General features: G+C 50.8%; 1 protein-coding gene across 7 annotated transcripts in view; it reads right to left on the bottom strand.

The window, feature by feature from the left end:
* SUN1 (Sad1 and UNC84 domain containing 1) overlaps positions 1–19,784 on the bottom strand; it is a 52,855-nt gene that overhangs the window by 21,342 nt on the left and 11,729 nt on the right. For 3 of the 7 annotated variants that reach the window (XM_047713591.1, XM_047713590.1, XM_047713589.1), the window contains 4 exons: positions 8,073–8,261; positions 6,561–6,745; positions 4,925–4,951; positions 4,616–4,813 (listed from right to left, as the gene is read on the bottom strand). In XM_047713591.1, coding sequence (XP_047569547.1) covers positions 4,616–4,813; positions 4,925–4,951; positions 6,561–6,745; positions 8,073–8,188 — 526 coding nt within the window. In that variant the 5' untranslated portion in view covers positions 8,189–8,261. Of the gene's footprint in view, positions 1–4,615; positions 4,814–4,924; positions 4,952–6,560; positions 6,746–8,072; positions 8,262–15,057; positions 15,155–16,317; positions 16,342–17,807; positions 17,871–19,784 lie in introns of those variants that run through there. The other 4 variants (XM_047713588.1, XM_047713585.1, XM_047713586.1 and 1 more) reach the window with 3 other exon arrangements.

The raw sequence follows: 19,784 nt of genomic DNA on the forward strand, positions 1-19,784 counted from the left end.
CGATGCTCCGCGAACACAGGAAACGCTTATGAAGGGGTGACCTGCAGTCCATCCCGCTGATAATCACACACACTGCAATTCCATCTCTTACCCAAGGAGCCGACAAAACATGGGCAGCACAAGCACACAACCAGCGGAGCACGCGGTGAGGATGTTCACACGGCCGCGGGGCGGGAACGCCAGGCTCCGGCTTCTGGGAAGCCAGCGGGAGTCCACTTAAAATGGAATCGCACAAGAACTTCTCTGTCCCCAGCAGTGACTTTTACTTAGAAGGTGCAGACTAGAACTACTTTTTAAATATTCCTTAACTGCTGGCTAGTTTCTTTGGGAGAGCGGGGCCGTCGGGGCTGCCCCCCAAGCCACAGCCATGTCCAGGCGGCCCACCGGCTCCAGCTGCAGCCGTGCCCGGCGGGATGGGAACACTGGGCTCCTCCGTGCGCCCAAAGGAGATGGGCACGAGTCCCGATTATTCCAAAGCCTGAGGCTGGTTCCATGAGCCACATGTGGCTCTAAGCCACCCAGACGAATGACGATTTTTCGTCAAAAAAAAAAAAAAAATAATGTCAAAGCCGTGGCCTCTCTCCTTTCTAAGCTACAGCCAACGGAAGGTGTAAGTTCAGACCTGCCACAGGCAAGACAGAGGACACGGAGGACTGTTTTTTCCATTTCTCATTTCCTGGGTGCCTCCCTATGAGGACTGGGAAGGCCCCGAGGGTCCAGCTTTTCGCGCTTCGCAGGAGCTCTCCTGTAGAGCACTGCTGGATGTCCCAAGGAAGACTTCCAAGTCTTTTAAAAAGCCTTCTGGATGGGCGCCAGAAATTCACATCCTATCACGGCTGCATTTCACCCAAACCTCGAAAGGCTGAGGACTCAAACCATACGGCTCAAGTGGGTCCATGAGCACGAACGCAGCCGTTCTCTTTCCAGTCTGTCTACCCTAGGGAAGGGTTTGCCCACGTACACAAATACATACACTCTAGGGACACACCCAGGGAACACCATTTCCAGAAGCATTCAGAGGGGTGCCTGGGTAGCTCAGCTGGTGAAGCATTCAACTCTTGACTTCTGCTCAGGTCATGATCTTAGGGTCATGATACTGAGCCCCTGTGTCAGGCTCTGAGCTCAGCACAGAGTCTGTCCGAGACTCACTCTCTGTGCCCCTCCCCCTGCTCACGCACGTGTACGCCAGCATGCTCGCTCACTCTCTCAAATAAATAAAATCTTTTTTTTTTTAAAGATTTTATTTATTTATTTATTTGAGAGAGACAGTGAGAGAGAGCATGAGCGAGGAGAAGGTCAGAGAGAGAAGCAGACTCCCGCGGAGCCGGGAGCCCGATGCGGGACTCGATCCCGGGACTCCAGGATCATGACCTGAGCCAAAGGCAGTCGTCCAACCAACTGAGCCACCCAGGCATCCCTCAAATAAATAAAATCTTTAATGGCATTCAAACAGAAAGAATGTGAATGTCCATCTAGACAGACACTGATTAAATACACTCTGATACAACCATAAAGGCAGTGTTAGGTAAGCATCGGAAAGAATCAAACCCACCCAGGGCGCCTGGGTGGCTCAGTGGGTTAAGCCTCTGCCTTCAGCTCAGGTCATGATCTCAGGTCCTAAGATAGAGCCTTAAATCAGGCTCCCTGCTGAGCTTCCCCCCTCTCTCTGCCTGCCTCTCTGCCTACTTGTGATCTCTGCCAAATAAATAAATAAAATTAAAAAAAAAAAAAAGTCCATCTGAACAGGCACAGAATACAAAGCTGCAAAGTCATATCCACACCATGCTAGCATGTAGGATATGACATTATAGAAATATATGACATATTTCTATAAGTGCACAAAAGCAAAATGGAGGAGTAGTCGCACATTGTGAATGTGCTAAAAATGCCAGTGAATCATATACTTTAAGATGCTTAACAGCTAATTTTATGCTAGGTGCATTTTACGTCATTTTAAGAAGCAGAAGAATTCGCCGTGATCTCCTACTCTTAGCTCCAGTTCCCTCTAGAAGGGAGACCAGACAGGGATGGAGGAAGGACAAAGGGAAGGAACCTCTTCTACCTGTACCATTCCAAGACTATACAACCAGAACAATAAGTAAAAACAAAAACGAAGACAGAAAATGTGTCGGGTATTAATAATTCATGCTCGAGAAGACTTGTATGTATTTTCAGTAACTGCAGTAACGTGACAATTCACGCAGTATGGTCTCCACAGGCAACGGGGGAAAGCTGGCTGGACCCAGCCTCCCCTCTGGATGGTAGGTTACAGGCGACTTTAATTTTCTTCCTTGCCTATGTCTGGGATTTCCAAATGGTCTTTGATAAACGCTTTACCCAAATAATTAGGAACAGAGGTTTTTAAATTAGTGCTGATTGTAATCATTATTATAATTTAAAACAGCAAGGAAGGGGATAAGCACAGAGGCCCAGAGTAGATAAAAATATAGCTTGTTTTCCCCTCAAGAACATTCAAGACAGGGGGTGCCTGGGTGGCTCAGTCGTTAAGCATTTGCCTTCCGCTCAGATCATGATCCCAGGGTCCTGGGATCGAGCCTCACGTTGGGCTCCCTGCTCGGTAGGAATCCTGCTTCTCTCTCACTCTCCCCCTGCTTGTGTTCCCTCTCTCGCTCTCTTTCTCTGTCAAATAAATAAAATAAAATCTTCAAAAAAAAAAAAAAATCAAGACCAATTCAAGCAAAAAAGTACAAGGGACTTCCAGAGACTACTCCCAAAACCACACCTGGCCCATTGCATCTGAGCTGAGCTCAGACTGTCAAAGCCCACCACAGCATCAGGATGAAGACAGCTGGCTGTTGGCAAGAAACAGAGGTGACCTCTACCAGATGCGAGCGAGAGGCTGCAGGAAAGCAGGGAGTATTTCTACACATGCTCACTTGAGCAGATATCGCATGAGGTTATGGTTGGTGGAACATGCTTTTACTATCTTCCTCTTGGTCATGCTTCAAAACACAGCCTCCATAAAGCCAGACACACAATATGTTTGACAGCTGCATACAGTGCAGTTGGGTGCCGGGCCTGGCTCCCGGGCTCCACCCAGATGGTTAGCCCTAAGGAGGTGGCATGGTGCCTCGGGGGGAGCACCCTGGAGGCCTGACATCTGGCTCCAGGCTCCAGCTCCATCACTTACCAGTGAGCTTCTTAAGCCAGCTAAAGCCCAGTGTGCCGGTATAGAAGATACGGAGAGCAACAGGACTACAGGGCTGGGGCGCAGGCCAGGGAAAGCCGGAGAGGACTCTGCGATGCTGGCCACCACAATCCAGAAGGTGCGAGGAACGAATTCCTCAGACCAACTCTGCCCCCTCCATTTCCCGCCTCCCTGTTTTGATCTATTAATGCCAACAGTGTCAATAACCCAAAGTAGAAGAACCAGAAACCTGAGCCACAAGGATGAGACACTAAGATGGAAATAGCTTTTACTCCTGGTACCATCCTGCATGACATTGAAACAGTCATCTGAAAAACACTGAATGCCCTCATGTGGAGGACACAGCCAGGAACAGAGTGACAGACAACAGGTCTGCCCTTTTGGATCCCTGCCCACCTGACTATGCCCTTGAGCCTGACCAAGCAGACCAGCTTAAACAGATGGGGGACTGAAGACAAGGCAACCAGGACTCCCTGGCTTTTCCATGATCACAAGGCAGGGAGTCATGGACAGGCGTGAGTGCCCAAGCCAGCAGGTATGTCTTGGTTGAGCAACAGAACCTGGATGGGGATCTGCGGCTATGCTCTCCCCAGGGACCCAGGCAAAGAGGAGAGGCAAAGAGCACCCGGCCCAGGGGGACGGCCTGCCTAGAAAAGCTGTGGCAGCCCCAGTGGATCTGGAGCCACTTCCGAGGTCCTCTCTGTTCAAGCAAGTACAGCCAGGCCTTGAAGCCCACCGCGGCTAGTGAACGGGCCACGGGCACACAGGCCACAGGCACATGAGGACTCCCCACGATAGCATCACACACTCCTGAGGAACCCTGAGCTCACAGACTTTTATGTAACCACAGAGACCACATGCTCCTCATGTCATGGGCGTGAACCGCCACCAAGCTGTTCCTCCCACTCATGGGAGCATCCATGACCCCATGGGAAAACAAAGTGGCCACACACTGCCACCAGGATTCCCTGAAGGAGAGTCTGCCTCTGTTTACCCGAAGCTCAAATTCACAGAATTTCAGACACTCCAGGCACAAAACTATGAACAAAAAAATTTAAATCCAAAGAGGATAGATAAACTGGAAGAAAGTTCATTTTTTGTATATTTCTTAAATTTTTATCAGACAGGGACGCCTGGGTGGCTCAGTCGGTTGAGTAGCTGCCTTTGGCTCAGGTCATGATCCCCGGGTCCTGCGATGGAGTCCCACATCGGGCTCCTTGCTTGGCAGGGAGCCTGCTTCTCTCTCTCCCTCTGCCTGCCACCCTGCCTGCTTGTGCGCGTGCTCTCTCTCAAATGAAATAAAATCTTAAAAAAAAAAAATTGTTATCAGACAATTTTGAGTTCAAGCAATGACGGGAAACAGTAAAGATGTCAAGAGCCCTATAAAACCAAGTTTATAAAAAAAAAAAAAAGTAGGAATGTTTGGACACGAAATCTTTTTCTAACCTTTCAAAGAGACAGACTCCTGTTTCTGACTCATGTTCCTTGAGTACAGCCTCGGCGACGCCCCATGGGGGGCCGAGTGCACAGTGAGCGTGTCCTTGCGCTCGGACAACAGGAGGCAGTCACTGCACGTGTAGCCGTTGCTTCTGGTGCCTTCTGCTGCCAGGTCCCCGTTTCCCTGAGTGGCAGCTTTATTTCCACCTAAAGTTCACAAAAAAGTAGAGGAAACCAGTGTTATCACCATCTGGAGACACCTAAAAAAGAAACTTCTATCTTGAAAAGTGGGTAGAAAAAAAGGACTAAAATAGTTACCTTTAAGATCTCCATCGTCGTCAAGACCTAAAACACACACACACACACACACACGTATGTTTGCTTATGAGCTCCAATTATCACAACAAATCCCAAATACACAAAAAGTAAAAGTTACAATGATTAATAATCAGCATGTTGGAAACAGTCAAGATTTATTTCCTGAAACGCCTGCAACTAATAGAAACTCCTTGAGATATATATAGGCACCATCTTCTGATTCAAGATAAAAGCACATCTCCAGAAAGATCGCCTCCACACACCTCCACACATATACACACCTGTGCTCACATGCACCTACATACACCGGCAAGCACATGAACATCCAGCTGCACACACACACTTGCACAGGCACACACCTGCACCTGCACATGGCCCCCTGCTGCACAGGTACACACACCTGTGCTCACAAAAAACTCACCTGCACAGGCACTCGCACACACCTGTGTTCACAGGCACCTGCACACACTTACACACGCACAAGCACCTACACACATCTGCGCTCACATGCACCTGCACACACACACCCCTGCACACAGACACTTGCACATGTACCTGCACACACATACCTGCAAAGGCCACTTGTACATGCCTGTGCTCATGCACACATATACACACACCTGCACAGGCACTTGCACACACATGCATGTACCTACACACAACTATGCTCACATGCACACACCAGTGCTCACATACACCTGCACACACACCCACACACCTGTGCTCACACAAACACACACCTGCACAGGCACATGCACACACACGCACGTGTACCTGCAGATACCTGCACTCACACACCTGCACAAAGACACACACCTGCACAGGCATTTGCACCTGCACCTGCACAGACACATACCTGCACACAGGCACTTGCACACACACACACACACCTGCACAGACACACATACACCTGCACACACCTGCGCTCATATGCACCTGCGCGCAGACACATACCTGCACACACACACCTGCACAGGCACTTGCACACACACACCTGGAGAGGGGACACGAAGATAAGACCCGGGTATGGAGAGGCAGAAGCCCCACCAGCACCCTCTGCTTCTGGCGTCGCCTGGGACCCTGGCTAGCCGAGCCAAACGGAACAAGCAGCAATCCCGAGGCTGCCCCGAATCAGCACACAAAATTCTGGGAGCTGATCTGCATCTTCTGGTCTTCTCAAGGGGGCTGACCAAAACATGGAGAGGACCAAGCAAGCAGGTGCATATCCTGTGGCTGCCACCCAACCCACGGCAAGGACGGGGTCACAGCCGCTGCCTCAGATAAGAAGGTTCATGAGCCACACTGCTTCCTACAGTCAATTCGTCCATGTGGGGTGCTTCCTAATGACAAAAATACCGTCTGCCTTGCTGCTGAGAGCTGTCTGGAACCTGACGTTCACAGGTGAATTTTTGTAACAACCGTGCTCCCCTCTCTTATGGAAACAGCACGCCCAGAAAGCGGTTACCAGATTACGTCCTAACCACTTCCGGTTCACATCGCCAGGGAGTGTGCGCAAGCACAACCAGCAGAAGCAGCCGGGGTTTATAACACACTGCCTACATTCTGCACTTGAGTCTGGAGGAAAGTTTGGGTCTTCCCGCTGTTTCTCCCACCCTGTAAGGGGCAGATGACTCACCCCAGAAGTGGTCCACTTTGGTCTGTTCACGGATAAGAGACTCGTCCAGCACAGGAGGCCGCAGGCAGGCCGCCCCTGACAGCGTGCTAGCACCACTCTGGCCTGCAGCACAGGACACAGCCTTCCTCAAGCTATGATTTATACTAAGAGCTGGCTTGCTTGTACTCCTGCGCTGTTTTACTGTTCTAAGAAGAAAAGAATAAAAGGAACAAGTTTATAGACTTCTTTCCTACGGTAAATACAAAAGAATTCTATTTTACCAATACAAAATCTCTAAAAACAAATACAGTATTTTTAAGGCCATTTTCTTCTGTCTTCTCTGCTGTAATGAAACGCCCATTGATCTAACACAGGAATCCTGAAGCTGGGGTCAGAGCGGCTTCTAAAATTGTACACACAAGACAGTTTTCAGATTATTTTGGTCCTCACGACCCAAAAGTAGTTAAAATTTAAAATAATCTAATAAAAAGAAGTTAAAATAAAAATTATGATTTATAAATTTAACTCCTCCCCTTTCCAGAACAAGCGTGTGCACACAGATACCCTGCTTAATTTCTCACTCACTGGTAAAGATGGAACGGCATTAAGGACAGCAAGGAAAGGCTGCAACCTCATTTTGTGTACCCGTATTCAGCACAGACAACAAAACCGCTGAAGACAAACTTCATGAATGTTGGCACCAGGCTGGACAAGACGACTCTGTCCTCGAGGGAGTGAGCCAGGACACAGCCACGTGCTCTTAACCTGAGTATGCTGTGCCCGGATACCGCCTACGGCCTTGCCCTGGGCAGACAACAGCCTCGCTAGGGCGCCCACAGGGAGTCATTGGGGCCCTCCAGCACATGTCCTGAGTCCGTGGAGGTGCAGTCCCGTTCTCCTGCGCTCTGCGTGACCCACAGTGAGTGTGCGGCACACGCGGCCTCGACTGCCAGTGCCCGGCCCAGCTGTAAGCTGGCCTTCCACCACTGTCTTCACAGGAACTGCCCCAGTCTGAGCGTAAGATGACCATTCAGACGGGAAACTCATCATTCTTACATGAGCAACAGAACATTATCTTGAAATGGCACGAAGACTTTGCACACTGCATCTTCCTGGGTATGCACATGTGACGGGCACACGGGGAGCTCAGAAATCAAGTGGACGCAATCATGATCAGAGGTGAACAGCTAAACCTCATGGATGCGTCTATTAGGTCACACAGATTCCAATCAACAGACCAAGTGTTAACGATGCAGAGCTCAGCGCCACCCAACCATCTGGTAAGGCAAGCCCCCATGTAGGACGCTGGAGGCCAGCTGTCGGTGCAAAGAGCCCGTGAACCAGCAACCTTAGCCTGCACAAGCACCAGACAAGCCACACTGTCCCAAAGAAGGGCTACGACTTCAGGCGTGAGTGTGCATGTACACACACACAGCCTTAGACACAAGCATGTGGTCTCATGGACCGGAAAGCTTGCTCACTCGGCTTGCACGGCGTTCAAGCATGTCATGGGACATGGGAAGCAGCGCTCACCTGGCCACACGGTCCTTCAGGGACACAGCGCTGTTGGTGCAGAAGTGAGCATCCCCAGCCTGGCCGTCCTCCACGGCACACGTGGTGGTGACCAGCCGCAGACTACGGCGGGACATTCTTGGAGAATCGAACACAGGGTCCAGTCTGTGCTCAGCCTCGAAAGCCAGCGCATCAGAAGAGTAGCTTGAACTAGAAGGAAAAACATGGTCAGAGATGAAGAATGCAGACAGCCACTTTTGAAACATCCTCACCAAAGAGTGAACACAACGGGTACGGATCTAGTGCAGATTCTAAAAATAGTCATTTCACTGTGTGACGACTTTTCTACAAAGCAGAAGTCACCCAAATCGGGGGACAACTAATGCTCACCACAGACACGCTCTGGCCACACCACCTATGGGATCGAGGCCCCAAGCACGCAAATATTTCAGTCTAGAGCTAACCCTAACCTGTGTGAGGACATGCTCACGAGAACCTCCACCTGGAACTACGTCAACATCCTTAAAGAGTCAGAATGCATTTATTAGCAGACTCTATGTCTGCCAGAGCAGTTAAGGACATGGTGACCACAGGACCGCTAACCCCACAGGGAGAAAAGCAGCAGAATGCTATGCAGTACGCGACACTAGTTTGTGTCTAACTCACCAGAAAGCCAGACACAAGCTGGTCACAAAGTCACTTCAATACCCCTGCACATAATCATCTCCAACTAAAAGATGCATACTTTTGTGCTATTAGAAAGTTCTTCCAAATTGAGATGCCTTAACTAAGCATCTATCCTGTGCCTCCCCTGGCAAGGGAAGTGTACTTCCTGATCTGCCCAGACCATCCTGCTGACGACTGCGAGGTCCCCGCCAGTGAGCACCCCACACTTACAGCTGGAGATGAGCCACACTCGGCAGGGACAGTGCTGTGAGCAGAGGAGCGTGGGCTGAGGGTTTCCTGGCCAAAGAGGGCAGCAAAGCGGGCAAGAGACAAACTTGGAGGCTGAGGAGGGGCTGCCTACCCCGCTGGAGGGGGGCCCCTGTCCTGCAGGCCTCTTTACCCACAGGGAGGCATCCAGGAAGCAGCAGGACAACAGCCCCGCTCAGGAGAGCAGGCTGGGCTGAGCGTCTAGAAACCAGCAGAAACCATGAGGCTCTCAAGCAAAGGAAGCAAGCTAAGGACAAGTTTGCCTTATGTTTTATATTATATGAAAGTATTTTCAGAATCACGTTCACCATAAATATATTAGATCTGATACTAAAAACTTTTCAAGCAAACCAGGAGTAAGTAAACACCAGCTGCTCCCACCTGCCATTGCACTGAGGGGTCTCAAACAGCCTCAGGAAGAGCCCCCTTCCTCACTCTCGCCAGAGGCTGGGGCAGGGGCTCAGACATACCACAGTCACCCACGCTGAGCACACGGCAAGGACGGAAGCAGAACTCGAGTATAATCTAAAGTATGGGTTATACTCTTCTTCCAAAAATATTTTATACAAGTACAATCTTAGTTTAAGAAAATTCTCTTCTTTCCAGTCAGAATTTACTGTGTAACTCTGGACCAGTCCCCTCCCCCAGCACACTCTTCCTCTTCATCTAAGCCATTTATGAAAAACCTGAACATCAGAAGACAATGATATCCAAGTCCATCTACCTCTGTCCAAGCCCCAAAACAGGTGTGACTCTGGCCACTCTAGACCAGCACGGAACTAGGTGTTGGTGAGTGAGCTGACAGGATGCAGCCCAGCCCACGGGCTCTGGAGGCCCCAGCCTGAAACACTGCTGTCTAGCAGGGGGCCCAGGATTCCAACACAGAACCTGGAATGCCTTGGCCATCAAAAGAGTGTTCTAAACCCTGTCAGTGTGATTGGAAGGGCCAGGAAGAAGCAAATACAGGTACAACAGCAGACAACTGGGAACTGTCCACCAGCAGGGGAACAGTTAAATGAATCAGGATACATCTGCCTAAATTCTGTAACATGATCATGAGAGATCTGTACATACTGTTAAACAGAAAAGGAAAAGACACTAGTATCATCCTATTTACGTTACAACAAACTATTAAAACAGAAGCACACGGGACATTTACTTGGTGGATCGCGCCACGCTGATCTCCAGGTCGTGAGTTCAAGCCCCACACTGGGCCTAGAGCCTACTTAAAACAAAAAACAAAAAAGAGAGGGATCCCTGGGTGGCTCAGTCAGTTGGACAACTGCCTCTGACTCAGGTCGTGCTGGTCCTGGGATCCAGTCCTGCCTCACACTCCTTGCTCAGTGGGGAATCTGCCTCTCCCTCTCCCTCTGCTCCTCCCCCAAATCATGAGTGCACACACACTTTCTCTCCCAAATAAATAAAAATCTTAAAAAAAAAAGAATGGTCTATCCCCTTAAAAAAAGCAGAAGTCCACATTCGTATACACACACAGGTAGGGAAAGGCACAGAAGAGAGTGGGAAGGCACCTTCAAACTGCTCACAGTGGTTACCTTTGGAGCAGAAAGCAGATGGGGCCTCAGGCCCTTTCAGTCTGAGGTGGACACACTGAATTCCAAAGCAAGAGGGCTCAGAGGGAGGGAGGGAAGGAGGGAGCAGCCATTCCAGGTTCTGAGTCTGGACCCCCCTGTGGGGCCACCTTTCCCCGGAGACAGGGCTAACACAGGCCACTTGGTCTGGGTCTCCGTGCTTACATGGTGCCTTCTGGATGCACGCCAGGGCTGCGGTCCCAGGGCCACACCAGCCAGGAGTGCCCTTCTACCCTAGGCTGGGATCCCAACCATTATTCCTACAAGGTTCCTGCAGGCCGACGGGCCCAGAGTTGGGCAGAAAGGTGCAAACATCTGCAGGAGATGTGAGCTACCAGGCACCCAGCCCAGCCAGCCCCTCAGCCAGCGTCATGTCACAGCCCATTATTATAACTAGTATATACGAGAGACCCCGGAGATACTGACACACCTAATCCCTCAGAGCAGGGTGGAGTTTCGGTCCCTTATCAATTAAATGTTCTTTTAGAAATGTCAGTTATTTAGATGCACTTCTAATTAAAAGACTAGAGAACAATGTGCCATAGGCGGAAGCTGCGAGCTGTAGAGGCCGGCCGGTGCCTGGCGGCTGGTGGTGCCAGCCCCCTCCAGGGCTGTGCAGAGCTGCAACATCACCACAGAGCAGCTCGGCCGCTGGGCAGGGGGACGGCGCAGAGCAAGTCCCATACAGGAACCTGCCCCAACCCACATGGGTCCCAGTTCTTCTTCTCTATGTGAGCCCTGCGGCCGCCCCCGAGCCAACCATCCATCACCCGCCGTTTGGCATCTTTTGCTGCAAGGGGCCTTCAGCCTCACTTGGGTTCTGCCTGGGGATTACTGCCACAGCCCGCTGGCCTCTTGGTCCCAGCAGTGGGGACCCCGGGACCAACCCAGCTGTGCCCCTATACCAGACAGCTGCCAACCCCTGGGAACCACAGCAGTGTTCTCCCGCCGCACCCCACCTCTGGCTCTAGGGTGCGGAAGGGCTTGCCCCTCCTCCTCCCCAGGAAATCAGCCCCCTCTCAGGCGGAGCCTATGGAATGACCCCCATTCCTGTGGCCCTTTCCCCTTCCTTCCCCGCAACAGCAGACGCGCCATTCCAACAGCCATCTGTGCGCTCCAGGTGAGCTTTCTCTGTCTGGTGCCTCTTCCCTCCCCTGCAACCTCTGTGTGGCCCCTAACCATCAGCATGTAGACACCCTCCCATCTGTGCCTACGGTGCCAGAAAAAACAAACGTCAACAGGGCCAGCCCTTTCTCCTCCTCTAACCAGCCACACTGGCTAAAAAGTTGTCTACACTCACTCGACGCATTTCATTCCAACTCCTGCCCCCGCTGCTGTGTTCAGGTTGTGTCTGTGCACAAACTCCCAGGGGGCTGCATTCTTGGGACCTGCCAGGCGGCCCTGTCCTCGGGACCCTCCTTGACACACTCTGGCCTCATGGCCTCTGTGGCAGAGACCATGGTAGCACAGGGTGGCAGTCAGACCGCTGCCTCCAGCGTGGGCTGCCATCTGAGCGGGGTCTCCTTGTCTCTGCAGGGGCCGGGGGACGGGCCTCTGAGAACCTCGGCCTCCTGCCCAAGTCAGTGTCCCCACAGCTGCATCCCCATCGTGTGTGGAGCTGGGGGCTCCTCAGGGACACCAAACCAGATGCCAGGCCCCCACTGCTAGGAAGGAAGGGTGTCGTCCTGCCAACGCACACACAAGCCCGGCACTGATCAAACCTCTGCGTCTAACCACCAGCTCACAGGAACACACAGAGGAGAACCTCAGAGGCCAACACTCAGGGAAAATGCAAGAATCCTGCTGATTTAAAACAAAGATGAAGATCCGAGAAACTGAGCAGTGACTCTCCGGTGTGTTACAGAGGTACCAGGGGTTGTTTTAAATTATTGGGAGCTGGGGCGCCTGGGGGGGGCTCAGTCAGTGACGCGTCTGCCTTCAGCTCAGGTCATGGTCTCAGGGTCCTGGGATTAAGGCCCACATGGGGCTCTCTGCTCTCTGGGGAGCCTGCTTCTCCCTATGCCCCTCCCCCTGCTTGTGTTCACTCTCCTTGTCAAATAAAATCTTTTTTTTTTAAAAGATTTTATTTATTTATTTGACAGAGAGAGAGAGAGATCACAAGTAGGCAGAGAGGCAGGCAGGGAGAGAGGGAAGCAGGCTCCCTGCTGAGCAGAAAGGCCGATGCGGGGTTCAATCCCAAGACCCTGGAACCATGATCCGAGCCGAAAGCAGAGGCTTTAACCCACTGAGCCACCCAGGCGCCCCCAAATAAATAAAATCTTTTAAAAAATAAGTAAAAATTTAAAAACTACTAGGAGCTTTTGGTGTGATATTAGTATTTTGGCTAGTTGTTTTTCAAGTATCATCTTTTAGAGATGTGCTTCGCAACACCCCACTGGAGAGGGAGGGAGGGGCCTAGTGCCAGAAGCGTGGAAACTGGGGGGAAGACAGAAGGGCTTATTCCTGCCCCCAGACTTTTACACTAATGGCAATCTCCACAGTAGAAAAATATTTTAATTAAGTAAGTGGAATGACCAGGATGCTGGCGGATCCTCCATGTGCACAACGGAGAGCACAATGAAGACATGCTGGACAGTTGTCGGCCAGGGATGCAGAGTCCCCAGCACTGAGGGAAGGACCCACCAAGGCGGCCAGGCGGCTGGGGACTGTGGGGACCCCCAGCTTCAAGCAGAACTGGGTGACGGGGAGGTCTCAAAGGGGCTACAGAGGTGCAAGTGGAAAGACAAGAGGCGAAAGTTATGCGTGTGAGCCTCAGGCTTGCACTCCACCCCCAATACCGGCTGCCCCTCACCATTTGCCCCCCTCACCCCAGCGACGGGGGCACAGCCCTACACGCCACACCAACGCCCAGATCAGAGCATGCCACCCATTCTCTTGCCTACAACCCCGCCCCCGCCCCCAGTCCTACAGAGTCTCCTGCTGAGGGCTCTGCTCTCCCCACCCTCCCTTCCCCCATCTGCACCCTGGGGCCCACACAGTCCCGGGCTCTGAACACCCTTGCTCTGCCCAGCACTCCCCAGTGCCCTGGTCTCCGAGCAGCCCCCCATCCCCTAACCTGCTACCCACCTTGCCAGCCTCAGCACCCTTCTGAGCCCAAGCCTGGTCATACCACTCCTAGCTTCAAACCTCTCCCTGGGGCCCACCGCCCTCAGACACAGTCCAAGCCCGAAGCCCAGCACAGGAACCACCCCTCTGCTTACTTCTCCTCTGCTCCCATGGCCCCCACCCACATGTCTACCTGAAGGGCAGGGGGTGGTAGGGGTGGGAGGGATGGTGGTACTGCTGAAACTCACAGGGCCATGTCCCCAAGGGGAGACCTACACACGTGCATTTCTAAAAACCTGTATTTGGGGCGCCTGGGTGGCTCAGTGGGTTAAAGCCTCTGCCTTCGGCTCAGGTCATGATCTCAGGGTCCTGGGATCGAGCCACGCATCGGGCTCTCTGCTCAGCAGGGGAGCTTGTTTCTCCTCTCTCTCTCTGCCTGCCTCTCTGCCTACTTGTGATCTCTGTCTGTCAAATAAATAAAATCTTTAAATAAATAAAATAAAAACCTGTATTTAAAACAGGTTCTAAAGACTAAAAATAAGTTGCCAGGAGTAATTATTTCTACACTCTACAATACAGAGTAAGGAATAGTTTTACTTGAGTCGGCCCACTCCCTTTGTTCTAAAGTATTTCAGGACTCTTGACAAAAACAGTCAAAGGGTGACATAATCTAAAACTATGAATTAAAAACTCAATTATCAAATGTGAAGTTTGACTAACACAGTTAAAAAGTACCTTTGCTAAAATACCTTCCAGTTTTCTTACAGTTTCTACTCTAGTTTTATCCTTTAGAAGATAAGCCACTGGAAAACTTTACAAAGGCATTTTCCTCGTTGCCTTGGAGGTCCCGCCCACTGCTGCGCTGTCTGGCACTAGGCCAAGCTGCACAGGGCTTCGGCCTCGTCTCCGTGACCCCTCCCACCCGGTGAACTAGCCGGGCCTCCCAGACAGTCAGTGTCAGGTCAGGAACAGCACAGGATGCGGAGCCGCAGGCGGCGCTCCTCCTGAGACCTGGGGCTTGGTCACAATTCTGCTCCAGATACCTCCTCCTCTCAAAGGCAAATCACTTTCCAGGTTATTTCAGTTAATGTCAAATATCCCGCCGTTAATACCAGTCGCAAAACCCTACCCATAACCACGAAGACTTACCCGGGAGACCACAGCCACTTGGGTGGGGTCTACAACAGGACATTGGCAATGACTCACCCTGAGTCACCAGAACGTTTGGTTTTCAAAACAAAACAACCTCACCATCTCCACGGTGGTTTAGCAGTCTCCTAAAGCCGCGGTACCAGAGGAACTTGGCAGTTATTTGCCCTTTCAAAAGACAGCCTTGGCTGCAAGTGGCAAGAAAGCCCTCCCTGGCATTCGTGAGCGGGCAGGTGACAGAGGACGAGGACCGATGCAAGCGCGCTCACCTGAGGGCATAGGTGTAGCCAGTGTTCTCGGGCACGCACTGAGGAGGGGTGTACATGTGAAGCCGAGAAAAATCCATGGTCACGGCCTCAAGTCATACTGCAGAAGTGGGGAAAAAGCAATGCAGGGTGTTAACAGGGTAGAAACACACAGACAAGTCCTGTCTGTTGCAGCCAACCCAGGGCACATACTTGAGGACCCAAACATCACCACCACAGTTTGAGTGAGACAAACTAACAGTCGTTGCTTTTATTGGCTAAGCAAAGGAAATAAAATTTTCTCATAGTTACAAGTCCTTCTGTTTAGTTCCCTAGAATGACACGCCCACAGGAGTGAAAGGGAAAACCCTAGACTACTCACTCATAATTATGACAACTGGGGCACTTTCCAAAAACCAGGGAGTGATTCAGACCCTTTTTAAAATGTATTTTTAAATTCCTAAAGGTATCAAAATGTTCTCATTCTCCTGCACTAAGTTTTCATTGTTATTAAATAAAACAGAACGGCCTCCTAATCCACGGTCAAGCACTCATTCTAGATACCGTTTGCCCATGCACCGCCGAACAGGAAAACTGCAGGCTGAATGACCCATGAGCTGAAGGCATGGCTTACACTTTTATTTTTCCCCCAAAGAACACTGATTATCTTTTAATTAAAAAGGTTTGGGGCGATGCTTGGGTGGCTCAGTCCAATCGATCTCAGGGTTTTGAGCTCAAGCCACATTTGGCATAAAGACTACTTAAAATTTAATCTTAAAAAAAATTTTTTTTTAGGGCGCCTGGGTGGCACAGTTGGTTAACCGTCCAACTCTTCATTTTGGCTCAGGTTGTGAGATTGAGCCTGACCCCCAAGTCAGGCTCCCTGCTCAGGGTGAGGAGTCTGCTTGGGATTCCCTTCTCCCTCTCCCCGACCCATCCCTCCCCTCAAAGTGCACATGCACTCTCTCTAAAAATAAATAAATCTTTAAAAAAAGGGGAAAAAAAGGTTTGGGGGCACCTGGTGGCACAGTCATGAAGCCTCTGCCATCAGCTCAGGTCATGATCCCAGGGTTCTGGGATTGAGCTTGCATCGGGCTCTGTAGGCGGGGAGCTTGCTTCTCACTTTCCCACTCCCCCTGCCTGTGTTCCCTCTCTCACTCTGTCTCTCTCTTTCAAATAAATAAATAAAATCTTAAAAAAAAAAAAAAAAAAACAAATAAACAAACAAAAAATGGTTTGCTGTGCCCGGGTGGCTCAGTCAGTTAAGTGTCCAACTCTTCGTACCAGCTCAGGTCTTGATCTCACATAAGTTCCAGCCCTATGTTGGGTTCCACGTTGGGTGTGGAGCCTACTTTAAAAAAGTAGTTTTGTTTTTCAGATTGTCATCTAAATTTCTTTGGAATGACTCAAACTTTCCTCTGGCTAAAAATATTCTCTCTCACACAATCTCTCTCACACACACACACACACATACACACGCACACACACCAAATTAAAAATAAGCAGGGGCGTTTGGGTGGCTCAGTCCGTTAAGCTTCTGCCTTTGACTCAGGTCATGATCCCGGGGTCCTGGGATCGAGTTCCGCATCAAACTCCCTGTTCAGTGGGGAGTCTGCTTCTCCCTCTCCCCCTCTTCCCCACTCGTGCTTTCTCTCAAATAAATAAAATCTCTTTAAAAAGAAAAAAAAAAAGTTAAAAAACACATGGTAGTGAAATGGTTCATAACCTATTACTGAAAAATCTACGGAACAAAAATTAAAAATAAAGACCAGCATGGACAAAAAATATTTATGTGTAAATGACTATTTTCTCGGAACTAAACCAAAAGTACTCTGATTCACACCATTTTCTTTGAAACAGCCCAAAAAAAATTTTTTTAAGTGGGCTCCACGCCCAGGGCTTGCACTCACAAGTCTGAGATCAAGACCAGAGGGGAGATGCCTGGTCAGATGCATAACTGAGCCACCTGGGGGCTCCACGGATGTTCTTTATGGAGTTAAACACAGAAATATTAACTACTAATTTCAACAAACACCACAAAACTCCTCATTTCCACACTCCTCAGTTCTTCTCAGAGACCCAGCCACCTGCCCGTGAAGCACCCTTCAACATGCGCTCCTCAGCCTTCCATGGCACTCGAGTGCACATGCCAATGTCTCCGCACAGATCAACGCACTATGGCATTACCCATGTGTTTGTCCACCTGCTCCCCTGCCTGATCCCCCCCAGGGCCTACTCCAGCCAACGCTCAAGTCCAGGTGCAGGGGCAGCAGGACAGCAGAACCAAGCGCATTCCCGCCACGTCCCCTCCCAGCAAGGTTCCCGGGCACGCCTGGCTCCCTGGCACCTGGCCTCGAGGACCGACCGACAGCCCCTCCTGGCCCAAGCTCCACCCCAGCCGCGTCACAAAGGCTCCTGACAACCGTGGGCTGAACACTCACTCAACAGGCAGCCATGAAAGGCCCAGGAGGGGGACACTGTAAATGCCCCATATCTGTCCTCATTCTCCAGAGGTGACCACGGACTAGGTTCTTATTTCCTATTAATTACCCACTGATTAACAGAACCCCAACTTCCCAACTTCATTCCCACTTAATATTCTCCAACACCTGCATTACCAACATTATTAAACCCCAGCAAAAAGCTGTCCTAATCACTAATTTCTACCAACTGTGCTACAACTGGTGTCTGACATACCCTTAGTGACCACATCCCTGAAGTTTACAGAGTTCACCATTACAAACAACCAAGGGCAGAAGCCCCAAAGCCAATACCTGAGCATTCACTTCCAAGATCAGGACCAGGACACAGAGACATTAGAGCCTGCGGCTAAGGACAGGGAGGAGTCCTTGGATCTGGGCTCCGGTCCCAGCTCCGCCCCTACTAGCAGACTGTGGAGGGGGGGCCGGCTCTCCTGACAAGGCCGCTGAGGACCCAGGAGCTCCAGCCCGTGACTCAGCACAGAAGGGGAGCTCCAGAGCCTGAGGAAGCCCTGTGCAAGAACTCACATACTCATTTAAAAAGTTAACATTTATATGTTCTCACATTTTTAACCACCTGAAAGAGATTCTGGTTAGTTTCTAACGGTGTTTTCAGAAGCTAACAGGAGGTGTAAGACCAACTACAGCCCTATTTTTCAACCTGGTTCTTCCCATCAATGAGCCAGATGACAAGGCTGAACCATACCATCTCTAGCCAGGTTTCAGGTAGGCCTTACACCACAATTTAAAAATAAATTTAATTTTGGGGCACCTGGGTGGTTCAGTTGGTTGAGTGTCTGACTCCTGATCTCAGCTCGTGTCTTGATCTCAGGGTCATGAGTTCAAGCCCCGTTTTGGATCTGGTTCTGGGCATGGAGCCTACTGAAAAAATAATTTCCTAAATAAATAAACTGAATTTCTTGTCACTGAAATAAATCCAACCAAAGAAGCAAGCACAGCCACTGGCTATCATGGGATCCCAGGAATGACAGGATTCCAGCAGCGACTGCATCAAAAACATAACCAGTGAGAACCGGGAGATACAGCAGACAGTGGCAGATTCCTGGTAAGATGGGCCAGGAGAGGAGACACGGACATAATAACATGCCCAGAGAGGACACCCTCCAGAGGACCAGTGCAGACAGACACCAGACTCTAGAAGGAACACTGGGCAGTGTGGCTCTGGAGGAAAGCAGGACAGGAGGGGACAGTGGAGGGGGTGCAGAGGGGACAGCGATAGGCACAGCTCAGCAGCTGCTATAGCCCAGGCCCAGTAAACACGTGCCTACCTCTTCCAAGTAGTTCTGATTTCACTCCTCGGACCACATGAAGTGCATCCAGGTACAGAGCCACATGCAGAGCCTGACCCGTGGCCCAGGGGGGTGTTCTGGCCATGGCTTAGTCCACAGGACAGAAAAACCACTCTTTCCCTGGAGAAGCACTAGAGGACCAAACACCCACAAAGCAGAACCACAAAGAGGCGGGACCCAGAGTCTCCGAAGGGAGGGATGATGGGCTGCTCTCTTCCACGCTCACCGAGGCAGAGTTCCTGGATGTGACGGTGAACGGTCCTGGAATTTACCCGGTCCTTCTCTCCACTGACCCTGCTCTCTCCCATTTTCCCTCCCCCTGTCCCCTAACCCTAATACTTAAATCACTCTTCAGTTCCCTCCATGAAATGTGCGCATTAAATACAGAGAAGGAAAATGGAATAAGGTGGCAAGAGGGATGAAATGAAATCGTGTGTGCAAGGCAGTGCCTGGCACACAATGCTCAACAGTGAGCTTGAACATCTGGTAGAACGGAGTTATACAGCTGTGCTCTCAATCCTTTCAACACTGCTTTTCTTCTGAGTGAGCAACCCCTGAGATGGAGACTCACTCACTCCCAGGTCTAAAGGCAAAGACCACCAGCAGTGTGAACAGCTCCGACTAGGAGTCCACAGGTGGGAACGTCAGCCTGGACCTGGCAGACGCATGCCAGAACTCCCAACAGCAAACGTGCAACTTGGGTTCCAGATCCACTGATAACTAAACGGGAGCACTAAGCAATTTCAAAACGCTGCTCCCAGCCTCCGTGTCCATCCCCCGAACACCACAGCCTTCCTGCTGGGATCAGGGCCCTGCCTCTACTGGCCCCAGCCTGAGACTCAAGGGAAAGCTGAGTTGCACTCATACAACAGTAGGTGAAAAAGCAGATTGAAAATGTCTTCGACGGCATCAGAAAGCCCTGGAAAGAATCTAAGGCTGACATTCTGCAAACGCATGTGCT

The sequence above is a fragment of the Lutra lutra genome, chromosome 18 (genome assembly GCF_902655055.1).
Source record: "Lutra lutra chromosome 18, mLutLut1.2, whole genome shotgun sequence".
Lineage (NCBI taxonomy): Eukaryota > Metazoa > Chordata > Mammalia > Carnivora > Mustelidae > Lutra > Lutra lutra.